This window comes from Lygodium microphyllum, chromosome 15 (assembly GCF_053477565.2).
Source record: "Lygodium microphyllum isolate KBCC chromosome 15, Lygodium_microphyllum_v1.1.10, whole genome shotgun sequence".
Taxonomy (NCBI): Eukaryota; Viridiplantae; Streptophyta; class Polypodiopsida; order Schizaeales; family Lygodiaceae; genus Lygodium; species Lygodium microphyllum.
This window is the reverse complement of record NC_141149.1, coordinates 110,047,027-110,072,834: the sequence shown is the minus strand read 5'-3', so window position 1 is coordinate 110,072,834 and position 25,808 is coordinate 110,047,027. Positions and strand designations below refer to the sequence as shown.

General features: G+C 40.4%; 1 protein-coding gene across 1 annotated transcript; it reads right to left on the bottom strand.

The window, feature by feature from the left end:
• Nucleotides 1-21,794: 21,794 nt before the first annotated feature.
• Nucleotides 21,795-24,390, bottom strand: LOC148024905 (leucine-rich repeat extensin-like protein 6). Its single transcript, XM_087694577.1, has one exon. The coding sequence runs from the start codon at nucleotides 23,915-23,917 to the stop codon at nucleotides 22,262-22,264; it is 1,656 nt and encodes a 551-aa protein (XP_087550703.1). The 5' UTR covers nucleotides 23,918-24,390; the 3' UTR covers nucleotides 21,795-22,261.
• Between the last annotated feature and the right edge of the window lie 1,418 nt (nucleotides 24,391-25,808).

The window sequence follows — 25,808 nt, the reverse complement described above, 5'->3', positions numbered from 1 at the left end:
TTGGACTGCTTGCCAAATTGACAAGCCTCATATACATTATCAAAATTCACATATCCAAAATCTGATAGACCACGGACTATCTATCTCAATTGCATTTGCTTCAATCTTTGCAAATTGATATGACCAATCCTTATATGCCATAATTGCACTTCCTTATCTTGCCCATGTCCTCTCTCAACATACATAGAGTTTTGAATCACTGGAGTACCTGCATCCAAAGCAAATAATCTCCCTTTCTTTCTACCAAGAGCAATTACCCTGCCAGTTCTTCCATTATGGAACTCCTCAATGAAACATCCAAACTTATTGAATCTCACCTGCAATCCTTGTTGTCATTTGACCAACTAATGCTAAGTTCTTAGTTATTGTGGGCACATAAAGTACATCACCAAAATTGTTCTCAATCCCATCTTTAGTAACAAGTGGCACACTACCAATATGAGTAATTTTATGTAAAGTATCATCATTAGTGGCAACATATTCCTCATTCTGCATTTGCTCCTTGCTATCAAACCACTTAGCATGATGAGTCATGTGGTTTGTAGCTCCTGAATCCAAAAACTAGTCATTCTCACAAAGAGGGTGAGTCATGCTCCCAAGCACATGCTCCATAGCAAATAGGTGACCTCTAGGCGATCCACCTCTAGGTCCATAACCTATACCACCATAAGTGCCTGCATAGTGACCATATTGGGTCCTTCCACGATCCCTAGACATGGCATTCTATTTCTGATAACAATCTCTCTCAAAGTGACCAAACTGCCCACAATAATGACAAGTGCCATCTCTATGTGAAGAAGGACTAGACCGTCCTGTATCTCTAGGGGAAAGATCTCCCCTTGCCTCTATGCATGTAGTCACCACGACCAAAGTTACCTCTTCCACAAGAAAAACCATAATTACCACGACCAAGTGAAGAGCCTCTACCTTTAGATGAGCTGCCACGACCTCTCTGGTGATAGAAAACACTATCTCCTCCTGCATTTTTGCCACTGCTAGATGCATTCAATCCCAACTTGATTTCTTCCATAAGTAGCAATCCAATAAGCTCCTCAAAGTCAGGCATAGAGCCTCCTCTGAAATAGAGGCATCCAAAGATTTGAAAGATGGTCCAAGTCCATTTAGTGTTACTGACACTAGATCATCATCATCAACAGGTGCATTAATGGATGCAAGGTCTTCTGCAATTTGCTTGATTTTTGCCACATAGTCACTGATACTGCGATTGCCTCTCCATGCACCATGTAATCTCTACTTGAGTTGTATCTTACGAGCCTCTATACATGTTCCATACATTTTTTCTATGATTTCCCATGCCTCCTTACAAGTACTTGCCTTTTTTATACGAGGAATCAATGTTTCTGAAATACATATGGAGATCCAATGTAAAATCTTCCTGTTCTTCCCTGTCCAATCCTTGTACGCTTTCTTTTGCTCTTCAGTTGGATGTTCAAGAACTTCTGGACATTCATCATCACCTGTTATGAGGTCCCATAGACCTCTACCCATAAAAAATTTCTCTATCTTGTAAGACCAAACACTATAATTGTCTTTGATCAATTTGTCTCCCACAATTTGAGTGATCTGTGCCATGTTATACATTATGGCTGCTGCAAATTTACAAAAAAATAGCAATACAAACTATCCACAAATGATATTTAGCAGCATGCCCCAATCCGAAACATCAATGGTCCAATCTAAGACCAAAAAGCATAAAAAATAGTCCAAAAATGCATGTAAAAATAGCTTCCAGCAATATGATTGTCATACATGTGTCCAAAAAATATCATATACATCCATCCATGATGCCCACAAGTCATACATTCAGTTCCCAACAAGAAACATCCAATTCGGATCCCAAACGATGTCTGTATGACCCAAAATGCATCAAAACATGGGTCTAAAATTGACCATCTTCCTGCAAATTTTCTGCAGTTTTTTTTGTGCCAAACTGGAAGTACATATCAAAATGAAGCTAGATAAAATTTCCCATAATTTTTTGAGCAAAAAACGGCCTCCAAATAACTAGTTCAACTCTGCAAGATAGTAATGCAGTACAACTTCCCTTGAGCAAAACATAACCCTGTACAATGCTGCAAACACCCAAGAACACTGAAGGCCCTTCCATTGAGACTGTGTTGAGTAGGATTGTCTTGCAGCTGTTCCCACAATGGCCATGGTTGCTACACTAGGAAGTTTCTTTGTAGAGTGTGCATTTATGTATTCCAAAATCTGCCCCTTCTTATTCAGTTGTTGAGAAAATGCATTCTTCTCAGTTTTGGTACCTGTCCCCATATCGGCCAGTCCACAAACATTGCCACTTTCAGATTTGTTTGTGCCAAGGTGAAAACATTTCATGGACTTTTTTCCAACTCCATCAGACTGTATACTCTCATGCCCTCGAGCACCTTTGTTAATATGAATAGTAGGATGCCATCTATTGGCCCTGCAAGTTGATATATCACGTTGAGCAGTGGCAGCCTTATTTGCTTTTGAGTTAAGATTTTCTGAACTAGTAACTTCCTCAAAAAACCCCATGAGACCTCTTTCCTAGAGAGAGAAGGGCTTGATTCTGTGAATCATTGTCAGTGTTAGAATAGGAGCCGCTGCATCTCTACTATGGAGCGATGGCATCAGTAAACAACATCGCAATAGTCAACACATCAGATCCCTTGGGAGTGGCTACTACCTATGCCACAATTGCCTTCACCAATAGACTTTTTCTGCTTGTCCGGAGGTCGTTAATGATTGCCAACATTGAACCATGGGAAATTGCTGTGGATCAGAAGGGATCAAACTCATAAAAGAGGCCCCTCTGATTCCCAGGAATCGCAATGACAACGACTCTGCAGGCGTTCCCCGTGTCATTGTACATACTAAGCTCTCTTAGAGCTACAATTCGATCAAAAAATATATCCTCTCTCATAGAGCTCCATCACTAGATGTACTGCATTGTCATCTTCATACACACCTTCCAAGAGATACATGATGCCAAATTCACCCCTGCCGAGCTCTTTTCCTAGATGGTACTTCTCTATAATGCTCTGATACCAAATGATAAACTAAAGTGGAGGGAGTCCAAGAGATGGAGCAAATCAGAGGTCAGGAGCTACATGTTATCTTCTCCTCTATTCTTCTTCATTCTCAAAGTCAACTACCACAAGTGGTATCCTCCAAAGATAGATACCCCCAACTTAAGGACACTTTACATATGCTTCTATTTTAGATACATACATCCATAGGGTATGTCTTAGGATATGTTGTATTTATCAACATAACTTGTACTTCCTGTACTAGATATCCCCGTCTCATGGCCATGCTAGATCATCATCAACACTTAAAGAAAAGTGAGTCATTAATTTATTGACATGAATTTATTAAATAGAGAATGTGTAATAAGCAATCAATTTAATGACATCCCTCTGGCTTCTAAACAGTTGAACTCAATTGTAGAGGGGATACATAGTCCTTAAGAAGATCTGAAAAGTCTTGTAGTTCTCTCTCAATCATAAACTGAGCATCCAATGGGAAATAATTCTTAAACTTAACCATATAATTCCTTAATACCTTACCTGACCTTAGAGTATTGTCCTGATGGTGTAAAATTCTTTCAGGCACAAGGAACTCTTCTGTTTCTTCTATGTCAGATAAATCTTCCTTGATTGGTTCCATTGGAGGTTCTCCAATATAGGGACATAGCAAACTTATATGGAAAGCATTATGAATGTTCCAATGACTTGGTAGATCCAAACAAAAAGTCACATCATTTATCTTATCTGTGATCTTGAAAGGGCCATAACAGTGATTAGAAAGATTAACCACTTTACCCTTTTGACCTTTCTACTTTTCAAGTGAGCCTTCTCAAACTTAAGAAGAACATACTATCCCAACTTGAGATCGATGCTTATTTGCTTCACGTTAATGCTTCTCTTATGTCCTTTGGATAGCAGCTTTTACTTGAGTGAAAGTTGTATCAATGTCTCTAACAAACTCATCTACTGCAAATATCTTATCCTTCGTAAGAAGAATGGGTGGTAAATGAGGCTTACCATAGATGATCTCAAAGGGTGCCTTCCCAGTACTAGAGTGCACTGTATTATTCTATGCAAACTCTACTAAAGGCAAATACTTTTTCCATTCTCTTTGATTATCAGAGACATAGGATTTCAAAAGGTTCAAAAACACTAGAATTAGCACTTTCACTCTGCACATCCATTTGAGGATGAAAACTTTATCTTTGTCTCGAGGTTCTCGAAGAGAGCTTGCCAAAAGAGGCTGGTCATGTGGGGATCTCGATCACTTATAATGGACTTAGGCATGCCATGATGCTTGAAAATATGAGCAATGAATATCTTAGCCATATGATTGGCTTTGATTGTCTTTCGCATAGGTATAAAGTGAGCTTGCTTATTGAATCTATCAATGATAGTCCAGATTGCATCATTGCATGCTTGTCTGCGAGGAAGCTCCATGATAAAGTCCATGGCTATACTTTCCCAAGGCTCACTGGGAATAGGTAATGGCTTTAGTAGACCAGGTGGTTAATGCTTGTCATACTTTACTTTTTGGCATATCTTGCACTCACAGACATATCTTTCAATGTCAGCTCTAAGAGTAGGCCAAAAGAAATATCTTTCCAATGCTTGAGTAGTGGGTAGAATACCCCTATGTCCAGCATATGGAGATGCATATGCTTCATCCATTACCTTGTGTCGCAATGGTAATGCTACACAAATTGCTTGAGTATGATACAAATAACCATCCTTCTGAGTGAGGAAGTATCTTAGACTTTGGTGATTTGTTTTAATAACAAAATTTGCACCAAGTAAATAGTGTTTCCATACTTGAAGAGCATGTACCACCGCCATAAGATCTTTCTCATACACTAGAGCATGTAGCTCATGGTCCTTAAGGCGTCGGCTCTCAAATGCTATTGCATGATGCTCTTGGTTAAGCACAGCTCCAATGCAATCACCAGAAGCATCATAGTGAACTTCAAAAGGTTTTTGAAGATCCGGAACTATGAGAACTAGTTCTTGAGTCAAAAGAAACTTAATTCTTTCAAAGGCTTGTAGTTGCCTTGATCCCCAGCAAAAAGACATTCGCTTCTTAGTAAGGTCATGTAGAGGAGATGCAACATACGCAAAACCTCGTATGAACCTTCTATAGTATAAACATAGGCCCAAGAAACTTCTAACTTCATGAACAGAAGTAGGTGTAGGGCATTCAACAATGGCTCGAATCTTCTCTCGATCCACTCTCACCAAATTGGACAAATATTATGGCCTAAGTAATGAATTTGTGAAATGAAAATTTCACTCTTCTTAGCATTGACCTGTAGTCTATGCTTGCGAAGCTCTTAAAATAAATAAATATATGTTTTCTATGCTCTTCTTCAGACCGTGAAAATATTAGAATGTCATCAAAGTAGACACCTGTGAACTTTGAGTGAGGTATGAAAATTCTCTCCATCATTCGATTGAATGTGGTGGGTGCATTAGTCAAACCAAATGGCATGACTAAGAACTCATATAGTCCAAATGTTGTACGAAAAGCTATCTTATGAACATCTTCAGGTGCTATCCGTATCTGGTGATTGCCGCTCTTGAGATCAATGCGACTAAAGATACTAGCCCCTTGCAACTTATCCAAGATATAATCTATCCTTGGGATAGGAAAACGATTCTTGATTGTGATCTTGTTCAAAGATATGTAGTCTATGCACATATGGAAAGAACCGTCTTTCTTTTGAACAAGTAAGACTAGAGAGCAATATGGAGAAGAGCTAGATTGAACTAACCCTTTTTCCAACATTTCATTTACTTGTGTTAGGATCTTCTCTTCTTGACTTGCACTTACTCGGTAAGGTGGTTGGTTAGGTGGTGAACTACCTGGGATAAGATCAATTGTGTGATCTTCCGGGCACTTAGGAGGTAACTCTCCTGGGAGTGAATCACTAAAACAATCTTCATATTGTTTAACAAAATCATATCTAGCGTGATCAATTAAAGAGAGGGGTTCTTTTAAAGTCTGACACTTCGAAGCATTAGTTGGTATTGTGTGTTCGTTAGAGGCACCAAGTGCCCTTGAATCATTAGTTTATTTTGACTCTCTCACAAAAATCATGCATACCGAAATAGCTTTCTTCATTTCTTTAGAAATGCTAACATGACTAACCATTGGCACAGGCCAATCTCTAGCATCAGCAATGCATACTATGTTCCAAACCTTGAATTGAAATGCAAGGGTCTTCTTAACAAAATCAAGAAGAGTTCTAATCTTGTAATGCCAAGGCATGCCTAAGATAACATCACAGTTACCTATGGGTGCAAGTAGAAAAGATTCTTCGTCGCGGTAATCCCCAATTCTAAGATTCAACTTCCCTTGAATATGAGTAGAATTGGTTGTAAGTCCTTCAAATGCCGAACCTGATCCAATTGGTGTTCCCAATAGATCCAGTGGAATTTGTAGCCTTTCAATAGTATCTGCTGACACAATTATCTGTGGACCCTAGATCAAAGAGTATCAAAACTCTTGATTGTTGGAGTGTCCCCCAACCCTTTAAGAGTTGTCTTTTCTTCTCATTTGAATGAGTGTTAGCTTGCACATCCGAAACAGAATTTGAGGATGGCATAGGAGAATCTTTACCCACATTTACTTCCTTCATTTGGTGAGGACAATCAGGCTTCATATGCCCTAACTCACCACAAAGAAAGCAGCTCCCTTCCTCTTTGTACTTTTGTATCTCAGAGGGTGAGAGATACTTGCGCTTCTTCTTGCTACCCTCTAGCTTTGAATATTGGTCATGGGTAAAGGTAGGTCTTCTTCGATTAGTCATGTCTCTTGGTTGATCATAGAGCTGCTCTTGTCTAGCTCTATAAGAACTCATCTCCAACTTTCGAGATGTACTAGGTGTATGCAAACTCTCAGCTATGATGGCAGACTCCATCATGCGAGATAAGGTTTCATGTGGATAAACCTTCATGGTTCTATGTAAATGAGGTAGTACGCTAGCTTCAAACTTCCTTTTCTTCTCTTCATCGCTGATCTCCATAAAAGGAGTAACCTTGAGAAGAGTAGACCAAAACTTGTCCACATAACTAGTGACCTTTTCATGCTCTTTCTGGCCTAGCCAATCCCACTCCTTCTTGACATCATTTTCAAAATCAGGAGGCAAGAACTGAGCATAAAACTTCTTCTTGAACTTTTCCCAAGTCGTAGGTTTCCTTCCCTCCAAAATGAGAGTTAACCGCCAATTGCTAGCAGTGTCTTTCAAGTGCATGCCTACATGCCTGAGCTTGGACTATTATGAGAAACCACGATCAGAGAAAGCAACTTCAAATTGCTTGACAAAGGCTAACACCTTAGTAGGATCTCTCTTACCGGAGTAAGATTCAAACTTTATGTCCTTATCCCCAGACTTGAAAGTCTTAGTCTTCTTAAGCTTTCTCCTCTTATGGTCCCTCTTTGTCTATTTGTGGATTGCACGAGACTTAGAACCAAGAGAGTAGAAACTAGAAGATGATGAGGAGGAGGAGGAACTTGAGTAATCAAGGGAGTAGCTGGTTGCTGAGGGAGATGACTCCCTCCTTATCCGCCTCACTCAAGGTGAGGTCTTTTTACTCTTCTTGACTGGAGAATCCTTCTTCCTTCTAGGAAGCTTCTCAGTAATTCGATGCTTTGCATCTTCACTATCAATTGGTGCAATGGTGTTTCCTCCAGTATCACCATCTTTTGGAGGATTCCGCCCTTCATAAGTAGCTTCTTTCCTTGCCCTTAAGCTGCCAATCAATTGATGTACTTCGGGAATCTCCAACAAGCTATGATACTCTGTCAATTGAGCCTGTAATGCCTCACTTGTAGGTGTTTCTTCAGTTGCCATCTTTACCTTCTTGTTGCAAGGATCGCCTTTACTTTGAGAAAAGCAAAGAGACCTGCTCCGATACCACTGTTTTTATAGAATCTGAGATACACGCTCGACTTTCTTATATACTTAAAAGATATATGGTAAATATTATACCAGCATAGAGAGAGAACATATGAGAGAGAAGAAAGATGTAGAGAGAGAGAGAGAGATAGAGAGATTGACAACACACTAGGGACTAGAAGATGGGCCAGTCCCCCCCCTTGTGGAGTTATATTATTGACAAGGAGCAAGCTCCTCCATTACACATAAGCCAGTTCTTACTTATAGATCTTGGAAACAAGATCACAGTTCCTTGCATGGTATACAACCGGCTAACACTTGCACAACTTGGAAGTTGGCACCTTTTGATCCTTATTGAGTCTCCTTCTCTTCTACATAATATGTGTAGGGCTCTCCTCTTGGCGCTTGGAGCTTCTATAGCTCTTGCACCTTTTTTTCTCTTCTTGGAACTTGATTTTGGTAGAGCTTCCATAGCACTTGCGCCTTCTCTTCTCCTCTTGGAACTTGATTTCAGCAGAGCTTCTGCAACACTTGATTTCAGCAGGGCTTCGGCAACACTTGCACCTTCTCTTCTCCTCTTGGATACATGCAAAATGATGCTTCCTTCACCTCTCCCTTACACCCAAGGAGAGCCTCCTCTTTTATAAGCTTTCAAGATCTTCTCTTCTTGGAGAGAGAGTTGAGTTGATCTTCATGCAAGATGTGGTTGTTCCACTCTGCAGCACTAATTTTGAGATATCTCTTTGTGCGTTGCTTGGATGAAAAAACGTCCAATACGAAAGTTGTAGATCTGGTTGTTTTCGATAACCCACGCAGCCTATTTGTAGAGATCGTTTTTCTATTGCGAGATACTTTAAAAATGGATTTTCCAAAAAACAACTTTTTAAAATATACTCTTAACTTGTGGTCTATGCAACCATCTTGAGTCATAGATAAGGAGATTTCATTAGATTGCCTTGGGCCTCAACCTTAATATTGAATTCCGCATAAAAGCTTGTGTCATTTTAGACCTTAGAAAGAGGAAATCACTTCTCTCCTCACTTCCAAAGGATCACGTCTCTCGTCTTTCTTAGTGAGAGAATTCCATCTCTTGTCTTTCTTAATGAAAGAAAAGACCCTAAATCTTGACTTTTAGGGAAGAGGATGACCCCAAATGAATGAAATGCTCATTACACACAAGTAAACATTCCCAAGCGTCCTTGGATGCACACATAAATACATATACTCGATGCTAATGCACTTCCTCTTCTTAGAACTCAATCCATTTTCATTTATGTCCTCCTTGGTTCTTGTGTACACTCTTACACTTGGTAGACACTTCTTTCCCCCTTCATAACTTGTACTTCATGTACCAGATATCCTCGTTACATTGCTCTAATCACCCCATTAAGTGATGCACTAGGAATACTGGTTTCTAAATGGTCTCATGGCCATGCTAGATCATCATCAACACTTAAAGAAAAGTGAGTCATTAATTTATTGACATGAATTTATTAAATAGAGAATGCATAATAAGGAATAAATTTAGTGACAGATAGGCGAGTTGGTTGGCATCTATATAGCAGTATCTCGCGCTCCAAATCCAATGCTTTCCACATATAGCGGCAAAGGGTTGTATAGTTGATCCAGGATCCCCATCATGTCAGATCGTCAGCAATAACTTGAAGAGTTCATAGCCATCTTGAACGTGATGTGAAATACGAGGAACTTGCTCCATGCCTCGTAAGTCTAGAAGTAGCAACAATCCACAAATGAGTAATAGAAAAAATTATTTTTCTAATGAAAACATCACTTCTCCCTTCCCAATTTATCCATATCCAGATTGTTTTATTCATTGGTTGGCTCTGATACCAACTGTAATGTGCCCGCCTATGTCTAGGCACGATTTTAGTGGCCCATCGAGAAACGAATCTATGCATCGTTTCTCGGCACTCCCATGGGATGTTCTGGGGTTTGTCGCCTAGGGTTCCCTGAGTCCTCTTCGCAGTGGAACGTTCGCGACCGAACCCACTAGGATCAACCTGAAATCTAGGTTCCTAGAGGCCAAGGTCTCCCAATAGCATTCTAGTGTCGTACCCTGGGGACACCTTGCTTTACACAGAGATACCCAAGCCAAAGAAGGCCCATGTCGCACTTGGTTCAAAGAGAATGGGAACGAGAGGGATGCGTTGCTCAACCTCTCTGCCCGTAGGGCACAGTCCCATTCCGGTACCATAAAACGGCGTGAATCAAGTTCTAACTTAACGATTCCTAAAGGTCGAATGCCGGTAGAATCTTATGAGAAGCCTCCCAGTCCTCTCGGACCACCTTGCCATAGGACGGACCCGTGAGGGGCTCCGCCCACCCACTTCCCTCAATGGCGTTCTTAAGTTACCTAATTAGGTCCTATCACATTTATATGGGACATTTAAAAGCAGCTTCCTTGCTTAAGCCTTTTAGGAAATAGGTTTCGTTTGCGTAACTTATGGCACTAACACAAAAACAATCCAGGCAAGTTCTTTGGAAGTGAACTTTATGTTATCATCATAACTGAAATACAAGTCCCATCCAAAAAGGACGGATTCCACAATCCGTGGGGATGCATCTTATTTCCTCCAAGTATCCACCCTTGTACTAGTAATAGGGCCTCGAGAATCCATCTGGAGTCACGTAGATCATTTGAGTAGGACCCGGAGGCAAGGAATTTATGACCAAAACCCCCCGCCCTTGGCTAGGGTCAGCGGCCAACTCGGGATAGCTTGGTGTGCCCTCCTTGAATTCAACCTAAATCATTAATCAAATTTTCTTTTGTGAGCTTGAGTCATATATTCCTTTTGCAGACATTGAGTCTAGATTTACAAGCACAAACAATCAATGAAGGCGAGTACTCATGACATCTGCTAAGATGAAATCCTCATCTTTGACGCTGGCATCACCCTTCTTGGTCTTTCCTGCCTAGGCATCATTTTCCATTATTTCCCAAGGGATAGAGAATACCCTCTTTCTGACCACACTACTATGTACTAGGGTAGAGCAATTTCACTATAGTTTCAGGTGACAGCTCCCTTGGGTTACTCTCCTTTGGTCCCTATCTTAAGATCTTAGTGTCTAGGGTTTTGTTTCGTCAAATGGTAATCATCTTCTCCATCTTAGAACTCTATCGAATTCTAAGTTCACCCTAGGGTCTCCTCCCTTCAAGATAACATGAACTTGTATTTACTCCTCTTGCAAGTCAAGCATAAACCAAGTCTATTTACTATTCCGAAATGGTTACGAGCATCGAATGTAGTTTGGCGAATAGTCATTCTCCTTGTGGGTACTACATTCAAGCTTCCTTGTGTTAGCTTCAAGATGTTTCATATCTTGAAAATGATATAACTAAGAGTGTTTTTAGATCCATTGCGGTTGGCTATTGGGGTAGAGACCAAAGAGCATGTTGACTCCAGGTCAAAATATGGTCGTAAGGACAAATAGATCTATTTGCGACTAAGCTCCTAGTTGGGTGGAGCTAAAACTTAGCTTCGCTTATCGACCAGGACTTCATTTACTAAACCATTCCTTTCAATTAAGCTTGACATTTCACATGTGCATCTTAATCTACCTTTTTTTAAAATGCATATCCCATTATGTGGTGGAATTGAGGCTATTCATGATGCCATGCAATTCTCAATGCAAGTCTTCCCTGAGTTGTCGATGCAATGCGATAACCCTGTTCATAAGAAAGTCCCTTCTAGTACATTTATGCAACTCAAAAGGCATGACCTAATTATTCAAATGCGAGTGTACATGCATTCCTTGTAAATGCAAGTTAACTCTCTACGATGGTCTACAGAGTGCAATTGACCCATACGGACTATTTATGTACCCCGGCAATTAATGATGCATCTGCGAAAGTTAGATCCTAATACTTGATTTTTTTTCACTATAACCGTAGATACTCAATCTATTTCTGACAACTCATGATTATTAAACCCTTTTCAGCTACCTTTCAAAACATGCAAATTACCCGATGCAAGGTATGAATTTTTCCCTAATGATGCCCATGCTTAAATATTCGATTTCAATTTTCTAGATACGATAACAAGTACTAAAAGAAACTCTTCTATTTGTTTCTACATCTAGTTTTGGAGTGTCAAGTTAGCGTTCTCGCCTAATAAACCGTTCTTGTTGATGGTGACGTCTTTGCCCGATCCTTCTCCCGTAGTCGCGGCTTTTCCGGTTACTTAGGAGAGATTACGCTTTGGGGCCATTTTGGAGTTGGAAAGTGACCTTTACTTCTTTTGAAGAATTCCTTGGTGCTGGAGTTCCCTATACTTGCCTTGACTTTCACAGTCTAGAGGCAGTCAATGGAGTGACTACGGGACTTGTAGTGAGGAGAAGAGGTACTTGAGCCTTTGCGCAATAAGGGAGTTATTCTTGAACCAATTCTCTCCCTCTCTTACTCTCCTTTACTCTAGATTTCCCTTCCCTCTCCTCTATCTCTCATTCTCTCCTTCACTACCTCTCCCTCTCCTTCTCTTTCTCACAATCTTGGTGGCAAAAAGGGGAAGGGGGGGGGGGGAAAGAAGGATAACGGGTCTCCTAAAAGAAAAGGGGAGGAAAATGATTTAAGGAGGGATGGTGATGATTAAGGGGTTGAAAGGAAGATGATTATTCCCCTTGTTAAGGGAAGGGGGGATTTTTATAGGGAGGGAGGAAGGGTATCATGGAGGGGTATTGACACGGAGCCCCATCCCTCCCTATCGCCGTTCATTGTCTTTTCATCATTGCTGCCGCCATCTCTGGTCATCTCATAGGTGCCTCCTCCCTCACCCTCATCAATGTGCAGTTGAACTCCCCCTCCCTCCACCCACCAGGTCGCGTGCGATGAAAAATTTTGTTTAGATATATATATATATATATAAGGGGGGGGGGAAATGACAGTGATGGTGACAGGATAAAACGGGGGGGACGACGTACTGCAACGAAATATTACAGAGTATTGAGCAGCATCTTCTACTACTAGCTATGAGATGGTATGGCTTTAGAGGTTACTAGGAGAGCTTGGCTATCCTCAAATAGGTCCTACGACACTTGATTATGACAATGAGAGTTTCATTGCTTTGGCACAAGACCCAATGTTTCATGCAAGGTGTCGAAGCACAATGGTACTATTTCATCTGGGAGAAGATCTTGGATGAGACCATTGATGTGGTTTAGTGCAAGATGGAGGATAATCTTGTAGACTTGTTTACAAAGGCACTTTCTCAGCTTTTTTTTTTATAGCACTCTAGATCCTTGAGCCTTATACTATGCCCCCAGGATCTAAGAGGGGGGTGTCAGAGATTAATTATCCCCTACACTGGCATTCTCAAGTTACCGTTGGTGTAGTCAATTCTCTCTGAGGTACTCTCAGATGGCATTATTCATTACCTCTGTTAGTTTGTGGGTATGCCCACCTGTAGTTACAATGTATGGATAGTTTTTCAAGCAGGTGAAGATGATGCCACATGGTAGCTAGAGGACTAACCACTGATTATTTTATTCATTTGTGCAACAATCGATAGATTTTTTATTAGTTCAACTAGTTTTCTTGGCCATCTGCATTATTTCCTCATATATAGGCCTAGTTGGCAATTTGCCCTCTTCAATTTCTTTTTAGGGTGCTGGTGTGGGAGAGTTACAACTCAAAGAGATATGTCAACAACCCCTGTATATAGATCCTCTTTATTTCATCATTCATTGACTATAGATTTTTTCATTTCTCTAGCTCTTTTCTCATTCCCTTTCTCTCATGTTCATTTTCTTTCAGTCTTGTCCATATGCTTCCACATTCATTGCACTCTAACACCAGCATCTTGCATAGTGTCAATTGGTCATGGGGACCTCTTCCACACATTGTGTTGTTTTCCCTCTTTCTACACTAGTCTCCATGTTGATTGACCCTCTACTTCATTCGGCGAACTCAAAGCTTCTACATAACCTCTTTTATTCCTTTGCATGGTCTCCTTATCTCCATGCATAATTGGCTCATCATACATTGTGGTTCCTGCCAACCAATCCTTGCATGGCCCTTGCAAAACTGGTAGGGCTTAATGTTTTCCGCCTACTTGCCCTAGATAGTATTGACTCCATAGAAGGAATGAATTCAATAAACCTCCGTGTCATGCACCCCAACCACTTTGCACATTGAATATAACATGAAATCTTAACACACAAACCTATATCCAAATCAATGCCTCCCCACCCAATATGCAAATTGTTGCTCCCACCATTTTAAGCATCTTTGTAGGGGTTTCAAGATTTCCAAACTTGCATTACTAACCCACTAGTTTTTTATTTCATTTTCCTATTAAGTAGTTTGTTGAGTGGTCTTTGCATACCTAGATGCTTTGCACAAGTCTATATGATGTCTCCACTTATCTAAAGGGACTAATTTCTTGGCATGTTTTTGAAGGCTTTGCTCCCAATGAAAAATATAGTGAAAAGGCCAAGACTATTCTCTCCCTTCCATTACACTATGAGCCCCCCCACTATACACCATCCTTATAGCCAACCAACTTTTTCCTACCTCATCCTCCATGAAACTAGAAAAGTCTGGGAGGGTCATGCCGCATTTGTTTAGATTCTTCCAAAATAACACGAGATTTATAATCCTCCTCTTTTGTCTCACATATAGCTATTATCTGCAATGCTCTCATGCTACAAATAATTATAAATTAGTTCATAGGATGAAATACTAGCTCCGCAAATGTGCTAGCCAAAGTGTCATGAGGGATACTCATGAATGATCATATATTGAGCATGACATTGCTGCCCCAACCACATACATTGTGAGTTTGATTAGTGTACCCAAGAAATTCATAGATCCCCTCCTGTGCTTATATGTCAGATGAGATTAGCCAAGTACACCCTTGAAATAGGAGCTTTTGTAGACATTTTAAATAAATAACAATTTTCTTTAGCTCTTTCCTATCTAGGAAGTCTACTTCCATGGAAAAAGGGAAACATGTAAAGTCATTGTAGTTGTAGTATGTTGTTGTGCCCATCAATAGCGAATGTACCTTGCTTGGACTTTTTTTGTGTATCCCCTTAAGACTATTTATCCTTTTCTTGTAAGAATGTCCCCTTAAAACTATTTGGTAGTCAAAACAAATCCTATCATATCCACAATAGAGAAGCAAAAAAAAAAGTTAAAAATATTTACCTCTTACCCTTTGTTTTGCATGGATGGCACCATTTTTGTGAGAAATTGATTCAGATCTTCCTCAATTGGTACTAAATCATCCTCCTTGGTTAAAGATTGGATGATAGGCTCAAAAAATGGTTGATATTCAGAACAGTTCTTATTTAAGGACAATGAGAATCACTTAAATAGTTGGGAGATGATGATGCTTTGACTTGTTTCCATGGGCTCCTTATGAGTAGTTATAAGAAGAACTTTGAACAAAGACCAAACTTAGGTGAGAAACATATGGTGTGCACTATAATTAGTAAGATAAGATCACAATGGATAACTCTACATCTAATAATTAGGTAGAGATTTCTCCAGGTTAGGGAATGAATGGCTTATGATTAAGTACGATTTGAGATTACATGGAAACTCTTGTGCAATTAACAAATGTGCTTAGTTTTGGTAAAAATTTTTGGTAGTGTGGGTTTGTTGTGAATGCTAAAGGATGATTATGATAGTGGTTTCATAGGTCAAGATATGACTAGTAGCATGCTACACCAAATCTTGGATTATTGCATGGGGCAAATCTCCTCTTACTTGAGTTATTAGGCCCTAGGGTACGAACAATGGTTTGGAGGGTGATTTATAAAAAGTAAATTTGAAAGAAAAGAGTTTGAAATGTTGTTCTAGTCATGGAGGATTTTCCTTGCATCATTGGCATTTCAACACTACATCAAGACAAGATATTTTCATTGACAAGGCAATTAAAAGAGTGATATATGGGCTATAATATGTAAACATGATCATTTCTTGATTTGTTACATGAAGCTTGGTTAAGGCACTTGGCTTGGTGAAGGCATGTCATCTTGTCTCCCCCCCCCCCCCTCGCCCCTTTTGAAAATCTATGTGCTATTGAGTCTCCTCCTCCCCTCCTTGTGTGTTGTCAAACCAAGTAAAAGCTTCATTGAGCCTTATAGTTTCTTGACATGAGTTAAACTAGAAAAAGTAGGTATGTATAATGGGAGATGTAGTTGCAATGAACCTAAATCCCTAAAGCATATGCTTTGGAATGGATGTATTACTTCAACTATTTGGGGGAAATTTACTTTGGAATGGATATCTTGCTTCAACTGTATGGGGGAATGGATGTGTTGCTTCAACTGTTCAAGGGAATGTCATGCCTCACCTAGTTAATATGTTAAAAATTTCCACTGGGTGATAAGAGGTAACATGAATAAGGATTCCAACTTTCTAGAAACAATGGTGCATTGTAAAAGTTGTGATCACCAGCCTCCAGGTGTTATTCGAAGTTTGAAAGATGAGTCACAAGTCTCTTTTGTGGCATTCAAACAAAAGACTCATGATGAGTCTGGTGACATAATTTTGCAACTCATTTTGTGTGCACCACATGCCATTTATTGTGCCCACACACACACACACACACACACATACACACAAGAGGAGGAGGAGGAGGAGGTATAAAGAGGGGAGTGTGTAATAGATAAAGAGAAGCTTGGAATAAAGAAGAAGAAGAAGAAAATGATGATGATGATGAGAGATAAAGAGGGGAGTGCGTAATAGATAAAGAGAAGCTTGGAATAGCATGGATGACATATCCTATGCCAATTCACTAGCTTGCAAGCAATGGTCCCCGGGGAGTTCACCTTATAGAACATGTAAGATACCACGTGAGTTCAAAAGAAAGGGTATTATATTTAATAAAATTTATAGGATTATATTGATAAAAATGGTTTTTTTTAATTACAATTTGAAAAAAATCCGTAAGTTTAGTAAAGTAAAAGGGGTCATTTTAAGGCCTTATAGCATGTAAAGAAAGGGTATTTCTTAATATCCTTTGAACGCACGTTATATAGATGACTTCTTATAGGTAGACTCCCCAGGCAATGGCCCAATGCCTTCATCTTGCCATTGCCTAAGAAGGGTCACATTAACCTCATGCTCCATTTCTTGATGCAATTGGTGGCAACAGGGGGGACTTCATCAAGCATCAATATCAAAGAAGATTGAATCCTTAACCTTCGTAGATAAAGCTTTACTCCTTGTGCTCCTCACTCTAAGCATGAGTTCTCAAGAATGTCGAATAACACTCTAGTATCGGTTGAGAGAGAAGCAATGGTGGAATGTGAGGTGGAAGTTATGGAGTGAAAGAGGGTTGAGAAAGAGAAGAGCACAAGAGAGTTATGTCGGTATAGAATGAATGATACCCTTATTCTTTGTTCTCTTCACTTATATGTCACTATAGAATGTGTATATATACAAGGGGTGCCGGTTATTGGCCATTGGTCTTTACACCAACAAGATGAACTATATTTTGATAGTTATTACTTATTTCACACATCTCTACATAGAGACTTTGAAGTTGAATCCTTAAATAAGTTGATAATGTATTTTCTATTTTTGTGTACTGTTACACCTCTCAAAGTAACATCTTTTTGAGAACTTCAATATGTTCTTTTTCATTCATCACTTGAAGCCCATACTCTTTGGTGCTAAATTATGAAGTCTTTTAATTTACCTTTTTAAAAATCTAATACCTATAGACATCAATGGTACTTTCAATTTACCTACTTATTCCTGTTGCAATTGATTCTCCTCTTTTAGCTTCTCCAATGTCATCTTCACTGATTTCAACTTCACATTTACCTTAGCCAATGTATTTGCTTGTTATTTTTCCTCTCATGAATAGTGGTTGTTAATGAATCATTTGCCTCATACTATGAACATGGTCTTCATGATTAAAATGCAAACAATTGCAATATCCTAATAACCCATTTTATCCATCCCCAATAAACCTAATTGTATTATAGAGTGTCTGAAATCTAGGTGGTTGACCTACTTATGGGTTTGTTGCAATAAAACCCTCCATTTATCCATGATTCAATGTGATTCTTGCTTTTTTCTCTTAACCTTTTGGCTTCAATTGGGTTGTTAATGATTTTGTGATTCATTCCTCTCCATGTCAAATAAGGTTCTTCCACCACTATAAGGATATGACTCTTTTTGTTTGTTGGAGCTTAACCCACATTTCTTGAAATGAAAAGAGAGATAAAGAATGACATACAACATTCAAACTTATTTTTATAAGTGACTTCTCAAACTAATGCAAGTGTAAATACAATGGAAGATTTAGGCATTATCATAGTAATTAACTTAAACCAATGTGCCAAGTTTCTTTCCATTGCATAAATTGATATGTAGAAGAAGAAAGTGTAATAATGAGAAAGAAAGGAGAAAAAGCATTCTAGAGCATATTCTTGACAAGCTAATGCATCCATATACAAAGACGATGAAATTTTTTTAATTAACATTTTAATTACCCTTGACAAGATTCTTGTTTGAAATGCAAGCTCTTTCTAGTAGGGCATACAAGTACATCAAAAGAATAATAGCAATTGGGTAAGAAAAATAAAAGACAAACATAAATACATAGAATGCAAAAATTTCTAAAATCTCTTTCAAATGCCAATAAAAAAAATCATGTGTGCTCTTGGTATTGAAAGAAATACCATGGCAAATTTTTGCCACTTGCAATAAAAGTAGTACCTCAAGCTTTTTCCATGGTGCAACTGTAAGATAAAGAAGGCTTCTTCTAATGATAATATATGCATAGAACACATAGAAAGAGAATGAAGAAGAGAGAAAAGCAAAAAAAAAGGAAGTTAGAAAATAGAGATTTGAGAAAGTTAAGATGAAAATCAAAAGGTGATTAGAATTCAAGTCGGCATCTAGAGGTCATAGTCAAATTTATTAGGAGATGAGATGTTGTTTTCGAGGAAATCTTGGGGAGTTAGATTATTAAACATGAAAGTAAAATTAAGAGAAAGAAAAGAGAGAGTTGCCGCCCTTAACATGAATTCAATCCTTAAATAGCAAAAATCAAGCAATTAATGAAGTGTCCTTCCTTGTCTATTTTAATCTAGTTGATATGTGATTAAATATTTAATCCACATCCTTACATGCCTCTTTTTAGCTCAAATTTCCCTTTAAAATTTGGTTAAATAAGATGCATGGGCCCAAAGAACCAAGCTATGTGAAAATAGGGGACAATTCAATCCATCCTATTACACATATTGTCAAAGTTTTCTTGTCCATACATGATAGGAAGTCAAAGTATATAGCGAATGTATTACAAGCATCAACAATTACAAAGAATTGTAGAAAAATGCAAAACTATTAAAAAAATGTTCACATTAGATGTGCATATGTACTAAAATATTTTCCAATGTATGAAAGTGCCACAAATTGATTACAAACATGGATATTTGGTATAACACACTAGTCATGTAAATGCACAATAACTAGAAAAGATGCATTCAAAGAATATTGCCATAGGTCTATCATATTCGAACGTTCATGAAATTTAATATTGTGTAGTGCATGTCAAATATAGAAAGCAATCAATACATGCATTTCCATGACAATAAAATGTGTGACTTGGTGCATTTTGATGTATAGAGACATATTAGTATAGATTGCATGCCAAAATTACTAAATGATATTTATTCATAGTAGAAAAGTGTAGATGTTAGATGTATTTCATGAAATCAAAAAGTTAAATATTTGAAAACTTTAAGTGCTTCGAGGGGCTTGTGGAGAATGAAATAGGTAATAGATCAAATGTTTGACATCAAATGGTAGGGATGAATTCATCTCAAATAACTTTAGCAAGTTTTTGGATGCACATGGTATAAGGAGGCAATTAAATTTGTGAGTTTTTCTTGAATAAAAAACAACACTTTAAAATTCAATTTGTAAGTGAATCCTTTATATGACACCCTTCTCTAGGTTTAAAAATGTATAAAAATAGTGTTTTTAAATGTTGAAAGTAGTCACAAAAATCATCATTATCTAAGCTTGTGGATAAACTCTCAAGTGCCAAAGCTAAGTGGGAAGAACTCACTAGATTGTATGATGCAGAAGGAAAGAACTCAAAGATCTCCTTAAAGATAGAGTTATTCAATCTTGACTATGAAAAAGGGACTTCTCTTAGTGCGTTCATATCATATATGAAGGGGTTAATGGTACAACTTACTTTGGTAAATGGTGCAGTTAATGAAGAAGATTCGATAGCAATCGTAGTTAAAGCTATAAAAAAATGTTTACCCCACCCTTGTAACTACATTGAAGAATGTTCCAAATCTCACCTTTCCAAGTGTTATACAATCCCTTCTCAATGAAGAAAAGAAGTTTCCCAATGAAGCTGGTAAAACCTTAAGATTTCCTATGAAGTTTATTTTAGAGGGAGCTTGATTGTTCCTACTTCACTGTCATTTGTGGAAGAAGAAGCCCCATCAAGAGGAATATTTTCCTTGGAAAACTTAGCAATAGATAAATGTTTTCTTTGTTTTGTAAAATCATGAAAGTCCTTTTTCTTCACATCTTCATGTTGTAGAGGTTGCTTGATCACTCGGCTCGTCCTTATTATCAACCACACTTTATTTTTGTTATGTAGATTGTCTCATCCTCACCTCAAAGAATCCCATTCCAATGAATTTGTAATCCACCAAACCATAGCGAGCCTCATAGATTGCAACTTTCCAATTCTTTGAATTCTGTTTTCCTCAAGAAGCACCCCATGAAAGAGAGCAACAATGCCACAATACCAAAGCCATAATATCTAGCACACAAAGATTTAATAGGTAGATAGATAGTTGCTTCTAAAACTCTCTTCGGACTTCCAGGGAGAGGACACTATAGCTTCTCTCCTTGAGGCTATAATCTTTTATATGTAAATCCTGCCATGGGCTTAATTGACAACCTAAACATCAAAGCTTTTGTCTTTGACATGTCAAGGCACATGGATTTGAAAGTTGAAACCATCGAATCAATATCCTTTGCAAGCTTGAAAATTCGTGCTTCCTAGCACCCCTGGGGCAGCCTACATCTCCACCATCCTCTTGTCCTCCATATTGCACACAAGCTTCCAAAGCATGGCTTAGATTTGAAAGTTTTTTAATGCGATGCCATTTTTGGTATGTTATTAGATACCCTCACCATGCCATTTTTGGTATGTTATTAGATACCCTCACCATGCCATTTTTGGTATGTTATTAGATACCCTCACCATGCCCCATCATACAGGTAGCGCTTGAATATGCTAGTCCATCCTCGGGAATTGAACCTAGCTTCTCAAGCAACCCACATAGATGTCTAGATGGCTGCTCTAAACATTCCACAATAATTTTCCAAGGGGGAATTTCTCCTTCACGAGAAGGATAGAAATAAATCTGCCCTTCAAAGGAAGGATATACTAATGATAATAAGAGAAGTGTACCCTTCCACTCTTCAAACTAAGGTTTTAACTTTTAGGAAAGCCCTTCAAATCAAAAATTTCGGCTCTCCTGGTCCGAAAGCTCAATTTTTCTCGAGGGGGTGCGTTTTTTCAACCCTCCTATCCAAATTCCAACTTTTATGGGCGTAAGGGCTAGTGCTTGGCTCTTGAATGCTACTGGTTCGTTAAAATGTACTCATCATACTCGCTTTATACGATTCATCATTGAACATGCCAGATTCGAAGGGCGAGAGTCGAGACAATGAAAATTTCTTATTGCACCCGTGACGAGCGAGCGGTAGAAGTGTGAGAATAAAATGGGAGCTTTATCTTTCCACCACGTGATTAGTCCCGACCCTTTATAACACCCTTAGAACGTCGAAGATTCTCATCTTTACCGATGTGCTCTCAGAAACAAACAACCCACTTACATAACCCTATATGTGACATGACTGTTAGATGTAACATCGAGTTATTATACATTAGATTATAGGATGCGGTCTGGTGTTCGTCATCCCCGGAAACATATAATTTTAGATGTATCTTAATAGTACATTCTAAATCGAGAGGAGCGGCCAAATATGCAGTAAGAGATTTCAACTTCTATGAATTTGAGAAAACATGGCAGGTTGACATTTATTGACCAAGCAAGTTAATCAGGTTCCACATTCGCTGGTACATGGCAGTTGGGAAGTTTTTAATCTGCGTTGTTGATCATCTGAGCAAAGTTCATACGATGCGCCCATGGTACTGATCATGATCGTCATCATCATCAGATTGGAAACCAGGCAGCTAAAACACAGGCAGATAATGATCATAATGAGCATTGGCTGCCGACAGTAACGTATCACGTATTATGTTAAATCAGGATCAATCGTTCGAATGAGAGCTAGCAGGCTAATGGCGGGGATCATGGTCGATTTGAGGGGCGGCTATCGGGGGAATTATAAGCAGGGGGGGAGGGGTCATAGGAGTTGCGGTCGTAGTAGTTGTAGGGAGGGGAGGAGGGGGGTTTGGTGTCGTATTCATTATGGGGGGGATAGGGCAGGTTAGTACCGTAAGGCGGGCGCATGTCGTATTGAGGGGGGGAAGTGTCGTAGGGAGGGGGCTCGCATGGGGGAGGCGGAGGCGGAGGGGAGGGGCAGGGAGGGGGCGGGGAGGGGGGAGGAGGGGAGGGGGGAGGGGGAGAGGGAGGCGGCGGTGGAGACGGCGGAGGGGGGGGCTTCGGGGCTGGACAGGCTTGATTGCTTGAGAAGAAGGCGGCGCATTCCTCCGGCGGCCGCTGGTCGGGCCGCCACGGCAGGCAATTCTCCCGGTCGTCGAACGTGTCGGAGGCGTTGTCGGCCTGCAGGCACAAGGGCGCCTCGGACGTGAAGAAGTTGAAGGAGGCCGTGAAGTTCATCAGATTCGGCAGGCCGCAGACCTCCTCGGGGATGTCCCCGGTCAGCAGGTTGTGAGCCACGTCCAGCTGCTGCAGGCTTGTCATCTGGGCGAGCGCGTCCGCCGGCAGGAGGCCGCTGAGGTTATTGAAGCTGATGTCGAGGACGGTGAGGTTGCCGAGGCTGGCCAGCCCGAAGGGCACGCAGCCAGTCAGGTTGTTGCCGAGAAAGATGATCTCCTGCAGGGTGGCGGCCATGCCGGAGATGGTGGACGGGATGCCACCGGCGAGATTGTTGCGGGCGAAGACGAGCACGGAGACGGTGGAGTTGCCCAGGCTGGACGAGATGCCGCCGGTGAAGTTGTTATCGTTCACGAAGAGCGCGTCGAGCTGCTTCTCGAAGAGGCTGTCCGGCAGCTCGCCGTCGAAGCGGTTGAACCGGACGTCGAGGTAGGACAGGCTGGGCAGGGCCAGGACGACCTCCGGGAAGGGTCCGCATAGCAGGTTGTTGCTGACGTCCAGCTCGTAAAGAAGCCACCAGCGCGCGATGGAGTCCGGCAGGGCGCCCGTGAAGAAGTTGGAGTTGATATGGAAGATGGCCAGGTAGTCCAGCAGGCCCAGCTCCTTCGGGAGGGTGCCGCCGATACTCTGCCCATTCAGGTCGATGCCTGCCACCACCCGGTCGCAGGACCCGTCCGGCGGCGGCGCGCAGAACACCCCCGTGTAGTTGCACACGTCGTTCCCCACCCACGTGCCGGTCACGTTCTTCGGGTCCGACGTTATGGTCGCCTTCCACGCCTGCAGCGCCCAGAATGCATCTTTCAAGCTCGGATTCTCGAACCCATATTGATCCCCCTTCTTGAACGATGAAGCTGGCACCGCCGGAGGACTCGCAGGGTAGTAGCTGCTCGTCTCCGCAAGTGCATGGCCCCGATACAGCGCCGCGCCTCCTGCATTAGCTGCCTCCACCATAATATCATCATCGCCGTCATCCAAACCATCATGTGATCTCACTGCCTCCCCTGCTATGCTCCTTGCATGAACAACACCAAAATTGCCGCTGCCCTTCGTAATTGACACCACCAGCAACGCTACACTAACAACCAGCCATAGCTGACTTACAGCTCGGGCTGTCGCAACGAAGCGTCCTGATCCTGCCCCTCCCTTACAAACCGTCCTACGCATCATATGTGATACATATGATCAATCAGCCAGCGATGATCAAGAGTAGCGGCAGCTGCAGCACCACCTCCTCTCTCAGGCCTGCGTAGCTGAATGATTGATGTGAAGCAATTATAGGGACACTGGAGCTGGTGCAATTGAAGTTAGATTAGCTCGGGCAGACCAAAAGCCGAGGACTCGAGGAGAGAATGGCCGAAGGGAAGGAGACGGAAGGCTAAAGGAAAGGCGGAAGCCGGAGGGCAAGCGAAGGGATTCATGATAGATATGATGAAGTCGAGAGAGAGAGAGAGAGAGAGGATTTCACAATACAAAAACAGAAGTCCACGCACAGGCAAACCGCTACATCAGGAGAACTGCGACATCGGACCGCTAAAGAGCATATTGACAAAGTCGAGGACGGCTGGGTTGCCTTGGTCCTCTCTACCACCTCCCTAATTATTCCTAAAACCATCATATTATTAAGGCTCAGATGCATCAATATCCCTCTCTTCCTCTCTCCTCCCCTTGGTTTCTTAGACCCGCCATTTCCTGCTTTATCCAATCAGTGACAGCCTGTGTCACCTAATCGTCAGTTGCGTTGGCTGACCCTTCTCCTTCCTACGCTGACTTGTCCTCACAACACACGCACAAACTGGGGTATAATCCTATTGCCAACACTTATCATGGTAATCACTTATGAATGCATAAATGCGCAGCAATTTTCATAAACAATGCTTCTGTACCGCTCTCTAATAAGCATGGCACGTAATTGACATCGACCGTCTAACTAGTTGTCGCACCTACAAGACTAAGGGAGCAATTTCCTTGTCCACATGATCTCATCCTAAGATTTACAAGAAACACGTTCATTATATTACCTTGGGACCTTGGGTCGTTCAACATCACAAAACAAGAAACAAAATATCAAATCGCTCCCAATAGTGGAAAGCATCTCAATTGAAAGCGACCATACACTAACAAATTATCGATGAATGAGTTACAACTTGCATGTATTTATAAATAGTGACAAAGCTACAATCTATACAGAGACAAATGAGTGACAAAGACTAAGTGATACATCACCCACTCACACATAGTAATTCAGCCAAGTGTGAATTGTACTTTCATAATATAAACATAATTGCTTGGGCTCATATACATGTAACACAACCAACTACACATAAACTTGTATCGTGATATTGTCCCTCCAAGAATGTTCGTACATGTCTTCCTTCTAGAGTTTCTTCCTTGCAAGAAAATCAATTCGGACTTTTGAGTCTTCATGATCCCTTGAAATGGCAAAAATAATCTAAGAGTAAGTATACATTGATGCTTAAAATGGTTGCTAAATTGTTTTCAGAAAATCAAAATGTCTTAAAACATGTTTCAGCCAAAATGTTGAGATTTCATAGGTACTCGATGCCTTTAAATTAGGCCAGTAACAAAGTATTGACGATTTGATTAATAGGTGGATCCTATATGCACCATCTAATTTTGAGTGCATGTGCATTTAGTGTAGGGAAGGAGCCAATTTAGTTATGTACAATGCTCAATGAGCTCCTAGACAAAATCTTTTTGATACATGTATGATGTGCTAAGGGGTCAAAACTATGTTGGTGTTGAAAATATGGCCTAGTCTAGTATGATGGAGGAGAGGCCAAAGCTATAACAAGAAGATGCCTTCGAAAAGGTGAAATCCCATGAGTCAAAAGTTTTTCATTCACAAGAGCCAAATAGCTTTTGCCTTGTCAAAAAATAGGGGACCCTATTGCCATAATAGGGGGTGTTCTTTCAAACACCCCTTACCCTAAGTACATACTTGTTGACTATCAAAACTTTTCACATTTTGCTAGGACACATATCATTTCGTTATTAGGTATACATGAAATTAAAAAGCTTGTTGAGGATCAAGTGACCA